Source organism: Aulostomus chinensis, chromosome 6 (genome assembly GCF_037954235.1).
Source record: "Aulostomus chinensis isolate RoL2024-O1b breed Wild chromosome 6, RoL_Achi_v1.0, whole genome shotgun sequence".
Lineage (NCBI taxonomy): Eukaryota > Metazoa > Chordata > Actinopteri > Syngnathiformes > Aulostomidae > Aulostomus > Aulostomus chinensis.
This window is the reverse complement of record NC_141325.1, coordinates 19,168,764-19,192,880: the sequence shown is the minus strand read 5'-3', so window position 1 is coordinate 19,192,880 and position 24,117 is coordinate 19,168,764. Positions and strand designations below refer to the sequence as shown.

The 24,117-nt window shown below is 39.0% G+C and overlaps 3 protein-coding genes across 4 annotated transcripts in view; 2 read left to right on the top strand and 1 right to left on the bottom strand.

Annotated features, from left to right (window-relative positions):
• On the top strand, positions 1 to 1,919 carry LOC147260378 (C-X-C motif chemokine 11-like). The gene is made up of 4 exons (XM_086206940.1): positions 1 to 859; positions 1,312 to 1,441; positions 1,531 to 1,611; positions 1,732 to 1,919. The coding sequence occupies exons 1-4, from the start codon at positions 799 to 801 to the stop codon at positions 1,811 to 1,813; spliced, it is 354 nt and encodes a 117-aa protein (XP_086063066.1). The 5' UTR covers positions 1 to 798; the 3' UTR covers positions 1,814 to 1,919.
• Positions 1,920 to 3,505: 1,586 nt separating this feature from the next.
• Positions 3,506 to 14,903, top strand: tmem175 (transmembrane protein 175). 2 transcript variants are annotated; one of them, XM_086206938.1, is made up of 11 exons: positions 3,727 to 3,834; positions 6,507 to 6,545; positions 7,352 to 7,433; positions 7,530 to 7,627; positions 7,753 to 7,804; positions 8,446 to 8,481; positions 8,575 to 8,658; positions 8,744 to 8,908; positions 10,486 to 10,564; positions 10,671 to 10,806; positions 11,495 to 14,903. In XM_086206938.1, exons 3-11 carry the CDS (start codon positions 7,353 to 7,355, stop codon positions 12,165 to 12,167), a joined length of 1,404 nt encoding a protein of 467 aa, XP_086063064.1. In that variant the 5' UTR covers positions 3,727 to 3,834; positions 6,507 to 6,545; position 7,352; the 3' UTR covers positions 12,168 to 14,903. The 2 variants fall into 2 exon arrangements, with proteins under 2 accessions (XP_086063063.1, XP_086063064.1); XM_086206937.1 differs by lacking the exon at positions 7,352 to 7,433 and having other exon boundaries at positions 3,506 to 3,834.
• A 517-nt stretch (positions 14,904 to 15,420) lies between these two features.
• cds1 (CDP-diacylglycerol synthase (phosphatidate cytidylyltransferase) 1) overlaps positions 15,421 to 24,117 on the bottom strand; it is a 58,257-nt gene continuing 49,560 nt past the window's right edge. Inside the window, exons 11-13 of the mRNA XM_086206939.1 lie at positions 22,884 to 23,003; positions 22,704 to 22,807; positions 15,421 to 21,944 (exon numbers count right to left, since the gene is read on the bottom strand). Of these exons, the coding sequence (XP_086063065.1) occupies positions 21,809 to 21,944; positions 22,704 to 22,807; positions 22,884 to 23,003 (360 nt within the window). The 3' untranslated portion in view covers positions 15,421 to 21,808. The remainder of the gene's footprint in view (positions 21,945 to 22,703; positions 22,808 to 22,883; positions 23,004 to 24,117) is intronic.

Below are 24,117 nucleotides of genomic sequence, written 5' to 3'. Positions count from 1 at the left end.
CATCGACCAGGATGAAGATGAAACATGGCTGGATATTTCAGCAAGGATCCCAAACATACAGCCAAGGAAACTTTCACTTGGTTTCAGATAAAGAAAATAAAGCTGCTAAAATGGCCAAGCCAATCACCTGACTTGAATCCAATAGAAAATCTATGGAAAGAACTAAATGTCAAGAGTCCATAGAAGAGGCCTAAGGAACCTTCAAGATTTAACTGTCTGTGTAGAAGACTGGGCCAAAATCACAACTGAGCAATATATGCAGCTAGTTTGTCCATACAGGAGGCATCTTGAAGCGGTTATCACCAATGGAGGTGAAAATACTATGGCCAATTAGTATCCCTCAGGGTCCCATAGGTGCCAAGTTCCTAGACATGTACATCACTTCAACAACCAGGGTTGGCTTAAGGCACAGGCGATATAAGCGGTCACCTAGGGCGCCACATTGACTGGGGGGCACCGGGTAAAAGTAAAAATAAAAACTAAAGCTAAAAATTCACCAATGGGCACCCCATCCTATTTTTTCCGGAGGTAAAAAATGAACAAATTCAGAAGACAAGAGAGAAAGCAAGCAAGCAAGAAAGAAAGAAAAACACTCTAAAGCATACATAGAGCTGACATGATCTTTTGGTCCGTCTAGATAAAAACGTTTTTCTGGAAAACAGACTTTCAGGGGAAAAAGGAAGGAGCAGTGAAAGTGAAAGTATGTTATGTCCTGCTGTGTGGGTGGTCACTACTGTATAAAAGAGAGACTTGTCTAGTGTGTACCATCACAGATCAAGACTGCCTACAGCCACAACGATGAGGTCAGCTGTTCTGCTCCGTATCGGTCTCACCTGCCTGCTGCTCCTTTACGTCCACGGTAAACCTCGTTGGATTGTCTTGTCCTTCTTAATGCATCTTAACTATAATCTTTGAATACTCTTGGATGTTAAGAAAGGACAAAATCAGTGAAATCCAAGCTTGATTTAAATGACATTTTCACCTGCAGGTAAACCAGTCATTTTAACACACATACAGTGTGTTGGATAACTCTTAACTGAAAATGAAATGTTGGTCATTAGATACACAGGTCAATGTCATAAGGACTAAGGGCAATTTTACAGGTGCTGAATGACTTACTGATGCCTGTCTGGGGGCAACATTACTCAGGTTGGATGTTTAGCAATGGCAGTCGGCCTATAGCTTGGTGAGACCATCTTTGTCTTGTGAGCTGAAAACATGGGATCCCCTCCTATATATAGCTACTATGAGATATAATCAAGACTGACAGACAGAACAGAAGTCATGTGAAATCTTTTCTTTTCTTCATAGGTCAGCCAGTCAACAGCTCAAGTAAATGTGAGTGTTCAAAAGATTTCATCAAACGGATTAAAAGTCGTGACATTGAGGGAGAGCCAGTCATAAACGAGCCAAATGTCTTCTGTCCAAACATAGAGATCATGTAAGTAAATAAATCGAATGAAAGCAAGTCACTGGTTTCATTCAGTCGGATTCAGCTGCTCTGTAACACGTCTTTTTTTCCTTTCCCAGCATCACAACAAAAGAAAATCAGAAGAAATGTGTAAATCCAGAGTCACCAGCTGGAGTAATTATTCTCAAAAATATGCGCCGGTAAGATTAGCTCAGCATCATTTGTGCTGCGCACACACTAAAGAAGAATGGGCTGAAGTGGTGGACTGATTCTTCAAGGCTTTGTACTAATAATGTAATGTTGTGCTAATTCTGACACAGGAGGAAAGGAGGTGTGGCCATGACGACAGCCCACAGCCAAACAAATACTCTGCCCGCCTCCACTACTACACTGAAGATATAATAGCACACTAAACAAGTTGTTGGTTATCATTATTACCTCTGTAAATACTGTTCTTCTGATATCAAATGGATTTTTTTGTATTTGTTTTTAGTTCAATTAAAAACAAAAAATAATTGATATGCTTGCCTGTATTTTGTTTCAAGTATTTTTGTGTGTATGTATTATGTATGTATGTGAATATACTGCATATTCACATACACATGAGTATATGAATATATATTCACATACACATGAGTATATGAGTATATTCCCACATATACACGTGTATGTGAATATATATTCATATACTCATGTGTATATGAGTATATTCCCACATATACACGTGTATGTGAATATATATTCACATACACATGAGTATATGAGTATATTCCCACATATACACGTGCATGTGAATATATACAGACACACGTACAGAGGTGTTTGGGTTTGATTTGAGAGCTTGCTTCGAACAACAAGAGTAATGGAGGTCATGATGAATTTGTTCCCCCTATATTGGTCAAAGGGCACTTTGGCCAATGACTAAAAGAAACGTCACTTTGGTAATTTATATGATAACTTGGTATCAGGGCGGAACAGTGCAGTGGTCAGCACTGTGGCCTCACAGCAAGAAGGTTCTGGGTTCGAGTCCTGGCTCGGGCACAGGATCTCTCTGTGTGAGTCTCCATGTTCTCCCTGTGCCTGTGTGGGTTCTCTCTGGTACTCCAGCTTCCTCCCACAGTCCAAAGACATCAAGAGAGGACGAGGCTGATTGATACTCTAAATTGACCGTAGGTGTGACTGTGAGTGTGAATGGTTGTTTGTCTCTATGTGTTGGCCTAGAGATGGACTGGTGACCTGTCCAGGGTGAACCCCACCTCTCGCCCGTAAATGCCGGGATAGGCTCCAGCCCCCCCCCCCCCCCCCCCCACACACACACACACACACGGATGGATGGATGGAACTTAGTATCAGGTCATGAAATTATTCAGTGTCAGGTTAGTTATGGTGCAGGTTTGACCACACCTACATGTGAAATTTGTTTGGAAAGGAAAAGTATGAATTTTCAGCTGCAGCTCCAGATATATATTGTAAAAAGGCTGAGATACTGCCATCGATCAGCTCAGAAACACTGCTGCCCCCGTAGGCCAAAAGAGAGATGTCATTTCTATTACAAAATGTCACATATTACAAATGTGTCCTTTTAGCTCCTCTTCCCATCATTTTACAGGGTTTTCCAACAAATTTTCCCTCTAATATAAGAAACGAAAAATGTTCCAGGACTTTGTTTCCAAATACTCTCTCCTAATACCTAGGCAGAATAAAGGCTATCTTTGTTTGTTTGTTTGTTTGTCTTATGTGAAATTCAATTAACATATGGCGCATTACAAAAACAATTACCACACTGAAACAGCTCTGAATAATGACACCTACATGGTAAAAACAGGCTAAAAAATATACTGCGAATCCGAATTTAAGTTACAAATTAAAACAAATACAAAAAAGGGTTGAATGTTTGTGGTTAAGGTTATTATTTATGTTTAACGCCAAGAAATTTTTTCCACGTTGTGGATTTTTTGTTTGAAAGCTTTTTCTTGCTCTTTTGAACCGCCTGACGATCGTAAGGACTAACCTCGAAGTAGGTCCTCTTCGCAAATTAACGATCTTCGCTGCATGGTTCCGCGTCACGCTTCAAAATAAGAAGTTGCCGTTTCCGGTTCCACCCTTAGGCAGGCAGGCAGGCTATCAGCTGTCCGTAGGCTGATTCCATACACCTCCGTCCGTCCTCAGTGATTCTATGGTCCCTCTTGTGTCCTCCGCGCCCCTCTAGCTCCTCCAAGATGGGACAAAACGACGAGAGCGACACCATCGAGCGGCACGTCGAGGAGGAGATGGAGAGGCACAGCGAGAGGAGACACATAGCGGCCTCCTCCTTCCTGGAAAGCGTCTCTCCGTCCAATGGAGAGGCCCAGAGCAGCACACAGTCCTCCCACAGACTTCTGGCATACAGCGATGCTCTCATCTCCATCATAGCCACCGTCATGGTATGTTATTAGAGGTTCTCCTTTCCTCGTAATAGCGAACTAGCATGAGATCAAAGGTAAGTTGACAGAAGCTCTCATGAGTGGCAGGTTGAGTAGCAGCACTCAAGATGATAACATGCCGAAATAAAGAAATGGTTGTCATGTCGTTCTGAAAAACACATTGAACTGCAAAATCTTCAAATAGATGCAAACAATTCTGCTTGTATGTGTGTAGACTTGGATCTCATGAGCTCAGCATCTGTTCATCTGATCAACCTCAAACCTGGCAAACCTGTAGTAAAGGAGTGGCAATTTTTATGCTTGAGGTCTGATCATTGTGAGTCTGAGAGGACTGAGGCTCTAAGGTGACTGAATTGTTAGATTGTGATCACACCATTAGATGAAAGGAGATGATACATGAGGTGAGAGAGCTTTTGAGTGATGACATAGAGATGATGCACTGGCTTGGCTGGAAATTTGAGTTGACACTCAAAGGTGAGGGACCTTTTGAGATGACACGCTGAGGGAAAATAGCATATGTGATGATATGCTGTGATGACACAGAAATGTGACAAGTTTTAAGAGATGTCACACTGAGGTGGTGGAGCTGGAATGAGGAACTGAGGTTATGGATTGACAGAACTTTTGAGATTGGCTGACATGTCAAGTCAGTTTTATTTATATAGCTTCAAATCACAACAAAAGTTATCTCATGACACTTTACAGGTAGAGCAGGTCTAGTTCCACACTCCTTCAATGAAGGAGTCCTTCAACAATTCTCCATCAGCAAGCACATCCTGCAACAGCGGCGACGAAAACCTTCCTTTTAACAGGCAGGAACGTCGAGCAGACCCAGGCTCAATGGGGACGGCCTGCTTTGACCGGTTTGGGGGGAAAGAGAGCAGGAGAGCAGGGCAGAGACAAAGACAGATAATGGAGGAAGACAGATATGCAGAAGGAAAGAGTGGGACAGAGATAAAGAGAGAGATAAGGGAAGAGACTGATGGACAGACAGGGACGTGAGCAGGTGGAGCTACGGGTGGCAGCTTGAGCCTCTTCAGGTCTGCAGCCTCCTCCAGCAGCACCCGGGATCTGGGATGAGGGGAGCCTGAAGGCTTCGAGAAGAAGATGATTTAGTAATATGTATGAGTATGATTTATATATGACAAATATAGGAGGACAGAGAGGAGTCAGTCTAAGCTTATAGCAGCATATCTAAGGGCCAGCCTAAGCAGCCTAACTATAAGCCTGATCAAAAAGGAAGGTCTTAAGTCTGCTCTTAAAGGTCAAGAGGGTGTCTGCATCCTGGACCGAAACTGGGAGACGGTTCCACAGGAGGGGAGCCTGATAGCTGAAGGCTCTGGCTCCCATTCTACTTTTAGAAACTCTAGGAACCACCAGTAACCCCGCATCCTGGGAGCAAAGGGTTCTACCTGGATAATAGGGGACTATGAGCTCTGTCAGGTATGAAGGAGTCTGACTGTTGAGGACTTTGTTTGTTAGAAGGAGAATTTGAATTCTATTCTAAATTCGACAGGGAGCCAATGCAGAGAAGCTAGTATAGGAGAGACATGGTCTCTTCTACTAGTTCTCATCAACACACGGCAGCAGCGTTTTGGACCAGCTGGAGAGTCTTTAGGGACCTACTGGTGCAGCCTGATAGGAGGGAATTGCAGTAATCTAGCCTGGAAGTGACAAAGGCATGGACTAGTTTTTCTGCATCTTTTTGAGACAGGATGTGTCTGATCTTAGCAATGTTTTGTAAATGAAAGAAAGCAGTCCTAGAAATTTGCTTAATGTGGGCATGAAAGGACAGATCCTGATCAAAGAGAACTCCTAGGTTCCTTATGGTCGTGCTGGGGGCCAAGGTAATACCTTCCAGGGTACCTGTCTCATTAGATAGGGTGTCTCTGTAGAAGGATGTGGTGGTCAATGGTATCAAAAGCTGCACTAAGATCTAATAAGACCAGCACAGAGACCAGTCCCTCATGTGATGCTCGTAGGAGGTCATTAGTAACTTTGACTAGTGCTGTTTCTGTGCTATGATGAATCCTGAAACCTGACTTGAAATCCTTTAATAAACTGTTGCTATGGAGAAAGTCACAGAGCTGTTTAGTTACTGCTTTCTCCAGAATTTTGGAGAGAAAAGGAAGATTTGATGTTGGCCAAAACTTCTGGATCCAGGGCTGTTTTTTATAGATATGTATAGATATATATATGAGAAAAATACAGTTAACAAGATTTATCTACGGATAGATGTCTCTTCCTTTTTTTTAGAGAGAACAAACATTGATGAAGTCCTCATTTATTCAGAGAATTTCCAGTCCATGTGTAAGCAGACATTTGTACTTGCCTTGTGAGTACATTCATTATCCCAGTGATTTGGTCTGTCACTGACTGTGCATGATTCTTTCCTGAACAGTTCACCTGCAGGTGTCTGAACGTCTCTCTCGTCCTGCTGAATTAGACTGGTTTACAGTTCAGTGTTCGTTTTTTTTTAATCTCAGAACTTTTAATAGTGCCACTCACTATCAGATAACTTATTTTGTATTGTTTTTGGTAATGTTTTTTAATTTCAGTTTGACTATTTCCTGTCATTCTGATTTTGTTTTATGATATTATGTATGGTATTTTCTGTCATGCACCTTGTGACTCTGGCTCACTTTCTTACATACACTTTGATGTATTTGCAGATCTTGCCAGTTGCCCATACAAAGGTGGAGGATAAAGAGGTAATTTTGATGATTGTAAGATGTGTACTAATAGCTAGTAAGTTAAGTATAAATCAGTTTTCATTTGCTAACCAGGTCCAGGCTATGTTGGCAATAGGTTGAGTAAGGTAACCCAGGCGTTCCAAGGCCAGATGAGATACATATCTCTCCAGCGAATTTTGGGTGGACCGCAAGGCCTCCAACCAGTAGGATGTGCTTGGAAGACCTCCCACTGGAAGCCCCTGGGATCCTAAACAGGCTCCTCTCTATGTGAAAGAAAAGCTTTGTGTGGATGTTTCAGAATTTCAGGAAAAATTTTAGTATCGGTATTTTTTTTAGAACTGACAGGTGGTTGCTGCAGGCCTTTTTGGAGGAATACCCAGCCAGTCGCAGTATACCACCTGAGATGACATGCCTGGAATGTCCAGCCACTTTTTGTTTTGACTTTGACTTCAGTGGTTTGGCAAGAGGTGAAAGCCTAATTTGATTATTAAGGTAGACTCTACATTTGGAGGGGAGCTTCAAGGGGTCAAAGCTCTCACACACACACACACACACACACACACACACACACACACACACACACACAAACTGTCACTCACTCACTCATTATCAGTCACTACCCTGGAGTGCTGTAATGTATGTAAATTGCAGCTGAGCACTCGTTGAAGGTCACAGATGGATGAGACCAACAACACTCCATCACCTGTGCAATAAGTAGAGACGCTAACACAAGGTCTCCTTACTGTCCGTTCTCCTCGCCCTGGCTGTGCCTTTAAGAACAGTCAGTTATGTGTAGTAAAATGAAATAATCTGTCTACATGCAGGATGTTTCACAGCAACCCAGATTATCAGATGATATACTGGATATACTGGACTATTCAGCTGCTGCATAGTGAAACTGTTCAGGTTTGTAATAATGTGGTGACAGTAAGGATCGATCTTAACAATCTAGTGACTGGAAGTGTTGATCAATTGTTTTAAACAAGTTTCTTTGCACTTCAGGAATTAAGGGAAAGCGTTCAGCTTCTGCTCACAACAAAGATTGCAGTCTACTTGATGACATTCTTGATTGTAACAGTTGCCTGGGCTGCTCATATCAGGTGATAAATATAATAATAATAATAACGCTAAATATGATTTTTTATTTTATTTTGTTTTTAATGTTACTTCTATTAAGCAGCTTTCAGGTTGGTTTTCTTAATCGCATTTGTGTTAAATGTCACAGATTATTTCAAGTGATTGTACGAATTGATGACTGCCTGGCACTGTTGAACCTGGTAAGTAGAGCGTAGCCATCAACAGACAATTCATTTTGTACCAGTGCATATCTAAAGGAACACACCAACTTCCTAGGAAATTCAGTTATTGTCCATCGTCCTCAGAGCCAGACAAGAACATAGATACCCTTCCAAAATGTCCTACCCACTGCCATTCACTGGGCTCAACTAATTGTCGTCAGCTGGTCTCTGTGGGTCTCAGCAGACTGCAGTCTTGACTGACTCAGTGACGGACTGACGAGAATATTTCTAAAACATTGGTGTGGTTATTTCAGGGCCAATAAGAATTGATCAATGAAGAATTTGATCAATGTATCCAAATTCAAGGGAAGGTGGAAACACAAATAATCACAGGGCATGTAGAAATGTAGGTTGTTTTTTTTTTGTAATATATTTCATTGCAATTAAAGCTCAATTAGTACAATTAAACTTGACAGCAATGCAGTATTGACAATGGGAAGAAGTTGCGGGGTGGATTTTTAATCTTATAAATGACGTAAAGATTTTCATATTAAATGTGAATAAAGGTTACACTCTAGTTCACAGTGCAAATACAGAAATTGCAACACAAGAACAAAATACTTGGGATAACTTGTTTCTCTTTTTTTGTAACCCATGTTCTGCTTTGTTTTGTATTTCAGGCCTGCATGATGCTGATAACCTTTCTGCCCTACACTGTCAGTATGAACCACTGTAGCAGCTACACGCACAGATCTTTCATCGACTGATCTCTACAAATATCTCTGACACAGTGACCTCTTAATTTGTAGTTCTCTCTGATGGCGACCTTCCCTGATAATGTCCTCGGCATTTTGCTCTTTTGTGGTTGTGTGATGGTGCTCGGCATCATTCAGGTTAGATGAACTGAAATAAGTGTGATGGTCAGTTTAGACTCTCACACATTTGTGAAGTTAATAACTGTATCTTTTGTTTGTGTAGTTGGTGATCGTGCTGTATGCCTTCAGTCGGCCTTTCCTTCTCAATGAGCAGATCCAGATCTCTGAGTACCAGAGCTTCTACAAACATCACATCCTCAAGGTCATAATGAGAGTGCCCCTCATGTGCCTCTTCGCCAGCATCTTCTCTTTCATCTTCTTCCAGCTGGTTGGTTTTGTTCAATGATGCAGTTGTTGAAACTGTTTGAGCAGAAGGTCATTCAAAGATTTCAAATGAATCTTTTCTAGGCCATTTTACCGAAAGCTCAATGTGTATTTGAACGTATGTAAAACAAGTAAAAAAAAAAAAAGGGTCATCTTATATAGTATCACTTAAGATACTAAAGACAGAAAAGCAACAAATACTCAAATTCAGAGTTCATCTCCACACATGCGTTAAAGCAGGGGTTCTCAATGTTTTCCACTTCACACCCACCTATAAATCAAGTTTTATTTATAAAGCCCAATCCAAACAAACATATTTTAATTCAAAGCACCTCAAAAACGTTGAATTAATCATACTAAAATGAAAATGATAATAACAGACGGGAACAGGAAAAATAATAAATATTAGCTTGAGTGTATGTATATTCGATAAAAGCACAAAATAATAAAACATTACTGTATATAAAAGCCAGACTGAATAGTGTGCTTTAGATTCACATTTTAAAAAAATCCTATCTTTCCACATTATCTGGAAGTGAGTCCTAACATCCTGGAGAGTAAAATGATAAATGATAAAGCAGATTTATGTAATGTTTTCTTTCTGCATGCTGCTTGGTACAGCTAAAAGAAAAAAAGATGGACTTCATACAGCCATCCGTTTATCATTTTAATATTTTTTGAAACAAATGTGTTGGAGCCTATCCCAGCTGCCTTCGGGCGAGAGGCGGGGTTCACCCTGGACAGGTCGCCTGTCCATCACAGGACCAACACTTATAGACAGACAACCATTCACACTCACAGTCACATCTACGGTCAATTTAGAGTATCAATCAGCCTCGTCCCCTCTTGATGTCTTTGGACTGTGGGAGGAAGCTGGAGTACCAGAGAGAACCCACACAGGAACAGGGAGAACATGGAGACTCACACAGACAGACTCCCTGCTTTAACCGGGACTCAAACCCAATACCTTCTTGCTGTGAGGGGACAGTACTAACCACTGCACCACCGTGCGACCCCTGTATGGATTCATATTTGGATGAATTTTCTTCTGTTCTTGAAGTAATATGTCACAAAAAGGCAACTTCAAATTAAAAGCATTTTAGCAGCCCAGTAGACTGAGCTCACAGAAACACTCAAGTACACAAAAAAGGCAATTGAGTCTGACATTTTTGGTGCGGAAAAGAATAAATATCACTATATTAAAACCCTTAAAATGCTGTGTCGTTCAAATTTTCAGATTACATAATTGTACAGATATTTTCCTTTTCATATTAACTGCTGGACTCAATAACAGTAACAAAACAGCGAAGTCCATTCTGATTGTTGATGACTTGTGTCTGCTGAATTTTGGACCAGGATCAGCCTCTAAAATGTTTGTGAATACTAATTTCTAATTAAACTCGAAGTTCTGCCACTTAAATCAGATTTTCAAATTTAGTCTTCCATCAATGAATAAGAGAATATGAATTGTGTAAAACTCATGTATCATTCTACAAAATAAGGTTCAAACATTCACTGTCTGTTGTCCTAAATCAAATTCTTACTATCGCTCTTGAGTGACGTAGATTTTTTTTTTGCCAGTCTTACGTGCTGTTAGCCATTGTCATCTTCCTGCCGTACATTTCCCAGTCCTTGAAGTGGGTTCGTAGCAAAGCTATAGGTAGGCACTAACTTTCCTACTACCTGGTTTGAAGAAACATGTCTGGTTTACATGTTGTGTCATGATAACAAAAGTGGTTCAGGGTTTCAAATGTCATCCACTTCAGGTGGGGTGGCGGAGACTCCTGACTCGATGACATTCTACACATACCTGCCTAACGAGCCTCTCAGCAAGGATCGAGTGGAGGCTTTCAGTGATGGAGTTTACGCCATTGTAGCAACGCTTCTCATCCTGGACATATGGTTTGTTACTTGTTGGATTGGTAGACATAATGAGAAGAGGATGTACAAGACAAATAAATATGATCCACAATGAAGAACACAGTAGAACTACATTGACACACAGGTCACCATTCTGAACACAGTGGTTCTTGACCTTATTCTATGATATTGAAGTCATACATGTCCAAGAGTTACCCTCAAGAAAAGGTTTAATCTCGAACTCGGGCTCCATTCTTTTTCTGCAGTGGGAGAATTTAGTTTTTGGACTAAAAAATTAATGTTAAACATGGCACCAGAGCCATTTTTGGTTGTATTAAAAACATTGAAGAAAATGTCATCCACATCAAGTGTTGACAGTTAAAGTGCACACAGAGGACTTCAGGTTCACTAGTGCCCAGACTTTGTTGGGCTGGAACACATAACAGGGGTGACATCTCACTCTTTCTCTGACATGTCCCTTCATCTCTCACCAAGATTGAAACCAAATTTTGCACCAATTATTGAATATGAATTGGTGTTTGATATTACTGGAGTAAACATTTGTTGAAGTATAACAGTAATATACAAAAATCATACCAACCTCAATGGTTTTGTAAACGCATGAGTAAAGCATGATCATAGTTTATAACTTTTATGAATTTTGTGTGCCACATTGTAAATAATATCATGGAATATGATATACAAAACACTTTTTGTCTTGTTCCCTCAGTGAGGACAACGTCCCAAACCCTATAGATGTGGAGACGAAGTTTGGCGGTAGCCTGGTCACTGCTTTGCAGGTCTATGGTCCAGAGTACCTTGCCTACTTTGGCTCCTTTGCCACTGTCGGCCTCCTCTGGTTTGTTCACCACTCGCTCTTCCTCCACGTCACCAAGGCAACACGCTTCATGGGCCTGCTGAACACCTTATCTTTAGCTTTTGTCGGGGGTTTGCCTTTAGCCTACCAATTAACACACGAATTCCCGCGCAATTCCCGCAATGAGTTGGAAGCAATCCAGATTAGCTGTGTGATCATTTTCTTTGCAGGTATTTTTCAGCTTGCAATTTGGGTTGTTGCTCTTCAAAGTGAACAGGAAACCCTGCACCCGTATGTCCGATATGGCGGACGTGAGCATGCATTTATGCTTGCTAAATTGGCATTGTACCCCTGCGTGGCTTTGGGGACCTTTTTCCTTACCTGCATTTTGAGTAAGTTTAGTGCTCCAATCTTCCACCTGATGGAGATTACTGTGCCTTTCGCTTTTCTTGTGTTGAGGCTGTTAGTGCGTGTCAGTTTAGCACTGGTACGGCTGATTTTCTGTCCTGAAAGGCCTAACACAAAGACTGCTGTAGAAGAGGAAGACAATGAGACAAGCGTGCCCTTCGACCCTTTACTTACCTAGCTAGAGAGAAGATGATTGATTGTTACATGTCTCTTTTCCAGTTTTGACTTTTCATCAGGAGGGTCACAGTTGAATCAGTAACCACCTGAAAGTATAATCTTCTCATTAAACAAGGTTCAAATCTTATGCAGGAATCAGAAAAGGTAAACCTGTAAAGGTTTATAGAACATGTTTTGGACCAGAGGGCTATCAGTCACAACAGCCAAAGCCTATTTAATTTGAAACAATTCAAGTATATTATTACTGATTTTTATTAGTTCTTAGTCATTAAAATTCAGTGTGTGGGCCTATATTTTATACATCTAAATCTTAATTTTAAAAGCCGACATTGAATCATCTTTTTTAGTATTGTAGTAGTACTACTGTATGCCATTTGAAACATTAGTCACATTAGTTTTTCTTGTAAAGTAGATGTGTCTAAGACAAACGGTCCGTCCAACCATTTTACTTCAGGATGACTTGTTAATTATGATAATTATGATTATGATTATAATAATAGCATGATTTCAACACTCACCAACCACTTCAATTGTATTCACATTTTATTCAATGCAGAAGCTGTGGCAGAAATTCAGCCCTTAAAAAGATGATAATGTTGTTCCTGGGAAGGTGTTATCAACAGTTCTGCAAAAGGACAAATCACTACAGTTAAGAGATGGTCGCACATTATTCTGTTACTTAGGTCTCTTCATTTGCACTTGTAGAATGTGTTTGTGCTCTTGATTTACAGAGAACTGCATGGCTAATGCATCTGTAGTTCAAGTATTTCACCCATATTTCAGTTCACTCTTTAAGGTCGTTTGTAGTAAATGTAAGCCTTAACCTTCCTTAGGAACCATGTTGATCAGACTTTTATGTCTAATGCCCTACCCACACTTTTACATTCTACTGATTCTATGGATGGATAGACATGGGAAAGACATGTATTTATGTACTGTATGTGGGTGTTTATTACCAGGTATGCATGTATTCAGTACATCGTCTTTCATGTGTATGTATTGTGCTGTTGTTTTCCCACACGAATCATATTTTTATTCATGTACTGCAGGTGGTAAATTCTTCTACAATGACTTGAGTCTTCCCTCTGAAATTGGCAGAGCTGATTTTTCCCCCAAAATTGTCATTGGCTCTCATTCATACTGTATATGACTGCTGCCAGGGAAAATGCTGAAACATTTCTGGGAAAGTTTGCATGTCTGATTTAAGCTTTGTTTACTTAATTTAAGTAAATTCTTGATGTACTTTTAAACTGGTGTTTAACTGGACTGCGTAGTGTTTTCAATATATTTGCCACCCAGTTTCTATACTGTACATGAAATTGAAAGAATGTAAGGTATGCTTTCCAGTTAAGGTTGAGTCCTGTTCACATCTGCTACGCATCTATACTGGCACCAACGCCTGGTAATGCTAAACTTTTTCTGTAATAACAAAAATCGAATTTAATTCGACAAAATTAGCCCAAATTGATTTTTTGGTCATGCTACAATTTTTCCACTTTTAGATGTATTTTTTGTGTGAGAAGGGATTTCTGAGCACATTGGGTAAAGTCTACTTTCAAACCTATTTTGTCTGTATCCTGAAAAGCACCAAATTTGGTCATCAACTCAGCTCTATTTATTCCAGTACAGCAACAACACCAGATACGACATCAACAATAACCAAAGTGGAAAGAATGATCCCCTTCCTGACAGTCAACAAAAACTGAAAAGTGATATAGGCTTCAAAGTAGAATTGATAGCTGGGTGATGTACCTGAAGTCATGAGGTCATGAATGTAGATTTGATTTCTGCTCTATTATCTGTTAAGACTGTGCACTTAAATGCCCCTAAAAGAAAATGCTCCAGTGTTTGCAGGGTTTCTTTATTCAGTTCAAGAAGTATTTGATATATTTTTTATTTGGGGCCCTATCTATGGCCCCGGGCATTGGTGGATAGCAATTCAGTCTCATTTTGGTATTTAGAAGGCAAGTAATCAGAATTCAACCATAGCACGTAGGTCAAAGAAGCAGTAATTAAATGCCTAATTATTCTTACCTGTCATTCCCTTTAAAGCCCAGGTTCCAGTAGGACTGTGGTCTATGACACAAAAGTGATCTCATGCCCCAAAATAGAAATAAATCATAGGAGCACAGCTCATGAACTCAGTCAAGCACCTGCCACACAGGGGAGTGCATGTTCACTTGCTCATCAAGGGGTGACGTGCTTGGCTTTAAAATGTCATTTCTGCCAGTTTGGACAAGCAGTGATGCTTGCACTTGACCAAGCGCCAGCTTGTGGCGTACATAAGGAGCCCATGCTTTGTTTCGCGAATGTTAAAAAAAAAGAAATTGCACTTTGCCCTGCAGGGTTCATTCATTTTTCTGTCTGTGAAATCCTGTTCTTCACTGTGATATTTAATACAAACTCAAATTTGAAATGCACTTTAATGGAAAGAGTTATATTTTGTTACTGTCTATGAACAAATTATGGAAGAATGAAAGCAAAAGCTATAAAGAAGTCATGTCATTGTATTTATGTTTAGCAATGCTTGTTTTTGTTTTTTTGAAGATCTCTGCGTCTTATGATCACTAATCTTATCTAAATATGGAACAAATATGTTTCAACATAACATGCACAGGAAAGAAAGATGTTTTTTCATAAGGGGTGCCTGAAATTGTCTGCTGTTGTATCGATGCAAAATGAATGAATGAATTTGTCAGACCCACCAACATATTAAAATCTGTATTTATAAAAATTCCAAATAGTTTAGCAGCGTCTTGTTTTCTGTGGCCAACTGCCAGTAATCTTTTCACATTCCTCTTGCCATCCATGATGTATGCAGTGATCAAATCCCCTTCATGAATGTCTAAATGTTTGTCTGTAATGGCTGCACATAGATACAAATACATTTTTGTAACATCAAATTGTTAACCTTAAATCTGAAGTTGTTCATTCATATTTTTGAGTGAGGGAAGGGGGTTGACTAACAGGGTTTTATTTAGGGGTACTACTTTTTCTTTTTTTTTTTATTTAGTAAAAACAGCTTTGGAATATGGAATTAATTCAATTCCATTTAATGTCTTGTCAGTATTTTTTGCTCTTCCAATAAGAAGTGTTGTTTGGTTTACTACAACCTCATGCTGCAACATTTAAACATATCAGCAAGCAAGAATGACCAAATTCAAGAGAGAAAAGAGCTCTGATATTAGCATCAGAACTGAAAAAAGAAACAACCAAAAACAACTGCAATACTTTCAAAAATGAACTTTTAAACGTCATCCTCAAAGAGCTCCCAGCAGCATCTTTTTTTATTCATTTAACAGACAATTAAAATAAATAACTCAGAAGCAGCCGCAATAAACCCAAAATAACACTTTTTCTTAAAATCCATTTTATCATTTAGGAATTAAATTTTTAAAAAATGCAGTCGGATTCTGTTTAAAAATGCAGAATATATAGGATCAATTGGTGGACCTGAAATTGATGTCCTTACTAACAAAATATGAAACATGGCAATTGAGCAAAATGTTCAACATTTTAAAGAAAGAGGTTTTCAGCTCCATACAGTAGACAGCTTTACAGTATCCCCATTACTATGTATTGCTTCGATATACAGACTCTACAATTAAATATTCTCCACTCCAAGAGCTCTGTATTCTCATTAGAAAAGATTTCCACTTTAAGCAAATCAAACATTTACACAAAATGATAAAAGAAATGCAGAGGGATATCTTCAGTGCATCGTGAGCTGGCATTTGCGCTACCAATGACCGCTTTTTCTGTCCTCCTGTTATGTTGTGCACCACCTTAAACCAGTTTGCACTTGAACTTCAAATACCCCTTCATCTGTAGAACTGGATTATGCCACCAAAATAAGCCTCTTGTTGTCCGTAAACCTTTGGTCGGTGACAGCCCTGATTCTGTCCAGAAAAATTGCCTCATAAGTTATCAAACTTTCTATTTTATGATTGGACTTCCAACGCAATTTATTCCAACAATTATTTTGGCGTTGAATGTTACTTTAGAGATGTGAAAGAAGCAACGAATATACCAACATTTTAATTTTTTTTTAAATATATTTGCAAAATATTAATATATTTTAGAACATCATCAAATTGATCAATTAATTAACCAGAGCTTTTAAATCCACATTTCAAAAATGTTTCTTAACTGGTAAAATATACTTTATCTGTACTTGAACCTGTAATGCATCTATTTAATCCATTCGATGCAAGCAAGGCCATTCTTGTTCCATGCAAAACTGAGAAAGCCAGACACGTTTACTGATTGTGTTACCACGTGGACACACTACAGTAATCCAGTCTATTCTACAATACACTGTCTATTTAATATTTTGTTTGAATTGATTCTAATTATTAAAAAAGGATTATAACATACCTGATCACAATAACTCATGGAGGTATCACAACAAGTACTATCCAAGTAGCACACACCAGACTTTCTATAATAATAATCACCTGTTCATGTCACATCTTTGGTCAAATTACTTTAGTTTGAAAATCATAGATATTGAGCTCAAATTCTATGTTTCACCTTGTTTAGTGTGTTTGTTGGACAGTAGGGCTGCACCAATAATCGTAAATAATATGAATTCCCATATCTATGTGAGCTTCTTTTTCCTCTATGCAGTACAGTCACCAGTAAAGCACTTTAACTAATGTTATCTATATAAAGTCCTGTCTAAATATTAAGCATCCGAGATGTATTTTTAAACTGTATGTCTCAAGCTGTCCATCCATCCCCTTCTTATCACTGGAGTACCTTTGGGGGATTTTTTAAGATTTGGCTCAACCATCCATTGGGCCTCAAGGATCAATGGAAAACACTTGAGAGCGAACAACTCACAGAGGCATACAACCTTGGTATTTCAAGGTTAATGGTCCAATTTTTTTAAATAAGACTCGTGAGATAACCATTATGTCAAGATGTCATGATTCACATTTTCCTGCAGCCCCACTGGCCATTGAAGGATGCAACATACAGTAAATACCTGTAAAAAGAAAGTTAAGATTTACAGTACAATTCAGCTGGTCCCAAAAAAATCTACCCAGCCCCCATTCATCTCAGCATGGGAGAAAACACAAAAAAATGCTACATAGAAACATGAAAATAAAGAGGACAGATAAATTATAGCATCCTGTTCAGTGAAAAACCTCCCAAAAGTGAAGAGATAAAGTGAAACATTGCACAGGCCATGGATATCAGCACGAACCCAGTCCTTAACTCTCCTCATTTGGGAGTTTTCAGATCCAGGAGGGGATGGAGACCATTTTGGATCGGAGTCCTGGAGCTTTTCCAAAAACTGAAGAAAATCAGTGTTAAGACAGTGCTTTGGTAAACATTTTTCCATGGAAAGGTCAGTGACTCTCTGCAAGCATCAGCCTTTAGCATGCTTTAACTGATCCATCACACTTGTGAACATATGATCAATCCCCAATTACACAGATATTCTGTACAGTTCAATTATGTCATCCATGTTCTAAGGAAACTTGCATATGATAGAAAATTAACAAACAACCTACCTACAATATACTTCATGATATGTCAATGTGCAACACATATACACACTATAAATGTAGAGTCCATATATGCTCAGCTTTTATGCAGGTTTATGCATCACTCCAGTGTGCAACACTAGCCAATTACATTGCAGCCTATACTCAAAATTTAAACCAAAGAGACTCTATAAAAGGATTTTAAGAATTATTTGGGAAGCCCAAAGCTACAGTGCAACTAAAATGATTGGTTAACTAGATAACTGAGGACCAGTCTTGTAAATAGTTCAATATTTTGGGAAATAGTCATGTGTTCCTAACTCACATAGATGATAGTAGAGGGTCAAGAACAATAGAACTATTAAGTACTATCTTTGAGACAAGTAGGAGAAAATGGGGAGTTCACTCTGTTGTAAGGATGTCCACATTAATTGGTTAACTGTTGAACCAAGATTTTGACCAGTTAATGCTTGCGGTTAAAATCTTGATTCATGGTAGACACATACAAGCCGTATGTCAATCAGGAATCAGTTCTTTTAATCAATCAAACACACTAGGCCACTGCAAAAAAGGATCTTTTCTGATTACAGACTGTAGAGGGAAATGTATAATTAAGCCATCAGTTATATTATTTAAAAACATAGATATGTTAATACATTGTTTGTGTTTTTCATTGTTCAGCTTTTGATGAACAGTCATATTTATAATGACTCGATGCAACCTGTTGGCTGTTTGGTGACTGAAGGAAGTTCATGATGACTTAAGGTGCTCTTGGCGAATGATGTTTGAGATCCATATCTGTTTTGGTATCATTCATTTGTGTATAAATTAAAAAGGCTACATAGCAGCTTATTTACTACTGTTTGATAATGACTCACTTCATATTTCCAACGTGGGAGATCTGGGCTCTGATGCCACTAGTAACAGAAGCACTCTGGGCCCTACTTGAGTGATCTTTGGTGCCAGGCCCTTGGCAGATGGCACTATGTATGTGCCATGCATTCATTACGTGTTAAGCTTCATTTTGGTATTTAGAGGGCACCGAATCAGACCACAAACAAGGAGGCACAGCCCAAAGAGGCAGTTATTAGACATCTGATTATTCATGGATATGTTTTGAGTGTGACATCAATCAAACTGACCAGAATGCCTTGTGTTGTCCCCTTTGAAGCCAAGGTTGGGCAAGTATTTAGCGTGTTGCTATTTCAGTGGCACACATATTTCAACTAGGGAGTAGTGAACGCTTCTCATCTGAAGAAATCTACCTCTTCATACAACAGGTATAAGTACAAGCACGCCTTGTGTTACGTGAGCAGCAGGAATCCACCTGAACCATCAGAGGTGACACAGGCCTGGGAGGTGGTAACAGCCCAAGTTTCCACATTATCGGGTGTCAGTCTACAATCTAATTGTCAGTTTGACGTGTTCTTTAAATAGCACTTATCACATAACACCAGACCGTGCATAATTAAAATACTAAAGCACCTGCCAGCACTAGTGAAAGGATGAGGGCACTTGACGTGAAAACGTCATTCACGCTAGCTTGAAACTAACAATTACACTTGTGCTTGACCGACCACTAGCTGGCATCATTCGTAACACATGGCCCTCTATGTTTAAAGTTCATCCATTTACAGCAGCTGCAGGTACCTAATGATGGGAAAATGGGTGGATCTTCATGTTGTTTTGTTGTGCTTTTTTATTTGTGAATAAAAGTAAATGCTGGAACATCATTGTGATGTCTGACAGCCAAAAGCCAAATGGGTGTTCCTATGAATCCTAGAGCCATGGGGTCACAAGCTCAGCATGTCTTGGATCTCCTACCAACAAATGGGCAGGAAGTAAGTTTTACAGCAAATGTTCTTAAAAAAACAATCAAAAAACATATGAGGCCCCAGAGTGGACAAGGGGATTTTTTTTGTAGGCATAGAGAGGAAAAATATATCGCAAGGCGATAAGATACTTGTTCACATGATTTAGTTAGTCTAAGGTACAATATATAACTTGTTCAAAAAATTGAAAAATAACTAAACTGAGAGAACAAATTATATCTCCTAGAACCTAAATTATTTTTTTCTCTCTCTATGGGCCACTCACTCAACTTCAGGGGTCAATAACAATCCTAATAAGAACAACAAATTAAAATTAATTTCAAAAAATCTAATGAAAGATAATCGTTAAACTGCTTTTAATTTGCAAGGTAAATGTCTTTTTAAATATGTAGGATCCCTAATCAATTATTTGTTTCATAATCTGATGAGGCAGGATAATAATACTTTGCACAGGATGTAGACGAAGTACAAAAATTCTTAAATTATATTTAGTTAAGGGAACTTGGGGACCAATTTGTATGTTAGTGTTTGCTTTTGGCCTCTTGTCTACCATTAAATTTCAATAGAAAAGTTGGGGCAGCCCTGGTCAAGAGGGAATTACTCTGTCTACACAGCACATTAGTGCAGCATCACCATTGGTTGCTGGTAACCACTGGAGGGTTTCACAGCAAAAGTTTGTCCTTATGCAGTGCAAAGTACTGTACAAGGTAGTGTGGCAGCCATGTGAGCTGATTTTCCACCAGGTTTTGTAGGCAAAGTTCAAGTTCAACAAATTTAAACTTCAGTCCTCGACATCTCACAGTCAAACAGGAAAAAAGTAAATGTAAACTTGAGTTTTGCTGAAGCACACCTGTAGTACCTGTAGTAATGTAATCCTACTCATTGAACCTGTTCATTCAAAAAGTCAAACAAACAAACAAAAAATCCAATAAAAATCAGTGCGTATATGAGGAGATAGGAGGTGGATAATTAAAAAGGGTATTTCCCAAAATGTTGAACTATCCCCAACTTAACTATCTCACTTAGAACATCCTTTAAATCCTTAAACAACCAATTTAAACCAATCTCTAAAGGCTAACTGTTTAATGCTCACCAGATTAGTTATTTCACAATTTTGCACATCATTTCTCATAAATAAATTTTACATAATATATATATATATATATAAATACACACATACGTGTGTATATATACACATATATGGGTGTGTCTATATATATATACATATATATACATGACAAGCATACATACTCATACACATATATATACATATATAGACACGTGTCTATATATATAGACACGTGTATATATATCTATATATCTATAGATATATATATCTATATATACATACATCCACATATATATGTATATGGACCGAGAGGGAGAGATAGAGGTATTAGCTAATTGCTCAGCTAAGTATTTTCACTATATTTATGTACATTAGTGTTCTGAGTGTGCCACTGATGCTTCATTTTCTGAGTAAGCATGCCTACAGTCAATCTTTTATTGTGCAGGTTATCTAAATTAAGATGCTAAAAGCTTAAGTTTGAGGAGGGGGAGACTAAACAGCTTCATTTAGAGGCAGCCCATGACAGGACACGCTTACATGCTACATGTTTGGATATGCTGTGAGATTAAGATCATTAAATAGAGCTTAGTCTCTAAAACAGTGTCTACACTATGTTTGATGACCCTGCTGCATTAGAGCCTCTGCCACCCTAAAACCAAGATGGTCAACAGTCTTTTCCGATGTAGCTCAGGTCCACAGCCCAACACTTTGGGCCCAGTTTATGCTGGTTAAAGTTTCTTAAAGCCACGTTCAGCTTAGGTCAGTGCAATATCTGCTGTCCAAATGGAAATTGAACATCCACCATCCACCTGTGCTGAGAAAGCAAAATGCGGAAAGTCCATGTACCTTTGATGGGACATTTTTTCTTCTTAAAGATAGAATCTGCAGGATCGTTTGTTGCTGTGCCAGCCTATGTATAATGCCAGCAAATGTTTTTTTCTTGTTGTTGGGATATTTTTCTGTTTTAGTATATAGTTAATCCACATGGTCTGGAGAGCTACTTCAGGTTCATGATTTCGTTGGAACTTGGATGAAGAGCCAACAGAATGAGATTGGACACTCTGAGGGAGGTCTGGGATCCAACACAACTTACAACTGTACTCAGAGTGTGTGTGTGTGTGTGTGTGTGTGTGTGTGTGTGTGTGTGTGTGTGTGTGTGTGTGTGTGTGTGTGTCTGCTGTACACGCTTGCACAAAATCAATGCACACACTGTCTCCAGTCATAACACTGAGAGGCTGGCAGCTCTTCACTCTGCTTTGGAGACAGCGGGGGGCAGCATGCCTTTATCTCTCAGGTGGGAGTGCAGGGTGTGGAAGATGCCAAGCTGCTGTTCAGGCTGCAGCATCAGCAGCTGCTGCAGCACTTTGCTAGGGTTCGGCCCCCTAAAAAAAGAAAAACAATAACAGTGGGACCAGGGTCAACACCAGCAGAGCCATAGATAAGTGGTGGAATAAGTCCTACAAACCAGTACTTGGCGTTAAACCTCCCTCATCTCAGAGTCAGTCCTTGGGTTTTTGTTTTTTTTTGGATGTCTGACATAAGGTTGATGGTTCACAGTATTGCGCAAAATAAGTAAATATATACTGCACTTGTGAATTTTGAATCATGTAAGTGTCTTCAGAACAGTGGTTAGTAACTGGTGGCTAAACAAGACTATAAATGAGATTGTGGAGGATATTAATCATTATCATAGTGAAAACAAAAAAGCTTGAAAGATTAGTAAGATTTGATTTCAGTCGCTGAAAATATTTCAATGCACAATGTAACATCCCTGCAGCAAATATCATTTGAAAATGTTGGTGTCAAAACTAAAACTGTGGTTGACAGTGTAGACAACACTCAAAGAAACAAAATCCAATTTTTAATTTCCTTTACTTTGCTGCACTAACAGTGCTTTCAGTTCAATTTTGTTATATTGATTGAAACACCAAACAGTTGTTAAAGGTGACTTCAGTATAAACTGGCTGCCCAGTTTGACATGAACATTTCTGTTTACCTTTCATGCTTAAACGGACATTTCAGAAAACATACATATCCATCTATTTATTAAGTTTTCCTCAAAGACAAAGTCATGGAAATTTATTGATCGAGCCATGTATGAACTCTGTAAATAAGGTATGTACATCACATGGTATTCTTACCTGATGAAGCTCGCTATGTAGACATGTACGAAGGTGGCCATCAGGTACTGACAGTCAAAACGGTCCATGATGCCACCATGGCCAGGGATGGTGCTAGCAAAGTCCTTAAAAGGAGAAGAGACAGGGTCAAGGCCAGATGTGTAAAGAGGAGACAAAAACATTTGAAAAAGATTTATTTACTTTGATTTTGAAAGCTCGCTTGAATCCACTAGCAAAGAAGCCACCAAATGGCCCAATAAGGGACGCAAACGAGGACAGGAAGATGCTGTGTATCTGGAAGGGGTAGAGGGTCACCGTTTTCTAAAAAGAGAGATGGTAAGATGAGACAAATTTTGAAAAGTGATATTAAGAAAATAACTTCTTGATCTGATTCACAAAGGAGTACGGACCACATTCTGTTTAGTTTCTAAAGGAGCATAAATGTAGACATCTGTGCATCAGTAATGATGATTAAGAGTGGGTGGGTGGGCGAGTAAGTGAATACTTCATCTATTCATAATTCAAGAAAACTGTTTAAGTTGGGTATTACTAATCAAAACTAATACGACCACCGAACTATCTCAAAAGAATATGAAAATTAGATGTGGACTATTAAATATCAGATCTCTGATGCAAAAAACTGTTTTAGTAAACAAATAAATATCTGACAACTGCATTGACTTTTTTTGTCTCACTGAAACCAGGCTGTGTGATGATGAGTATGTTAGTCTAAATGAATCCATTCCTCCCAGTCACATTAATACTCATATCCCTTGATGCTCTGGCCGAGGAGGTGGAGTCGCTGCCATTTTTGACAAAAGTTTAGTAATAAATCCCAAAACGCAAAATAAGTTTCAGTTCATTTGAAAGCCCTATTCTCAGTTTGTCTCATCCAGCCTAGAAAACTCTACAGCCACTCTTATTTATTAGTGTGTACCGCCCTCCTGGTCCTTACTCTGAATTCTCAGAGTTTATATCCAGTTTGGTTCTTAAAACAGATAAAGTCATTATTGTAGGTGACTTCAATATTCATGTGGATGTTGATAACGACAGTCTGGGTACTGCATTTATGTCTCTTTTAGACACAATTGGTTTCCATCAGTCTGTTCATGAACCGACTCACTGTCACAACCACACCCTAAACCTCGTCCTAACATATGGAATTGAAGCTGAATATCTAGTCGTATTTCCACAGAATGCCCTTTTATCAGACCATCAATTAATCACTTTTGAATTTGCACTAATCAGCTACACTCCACTCAGGAACACGGTGGTTTCCAGATGTTTGTCTGATCCGGCTGTAGCTAGATTTAAGGAAGCGATTCCATTGGCGCTAAATTCAGTGTCATGTCCCATTGTTACAGAGGAAAAGTGTTATACATAAATACTACTCATGCGTGTTACTAACTCCTCTTCTTCTCCCCTCATCCCAGAT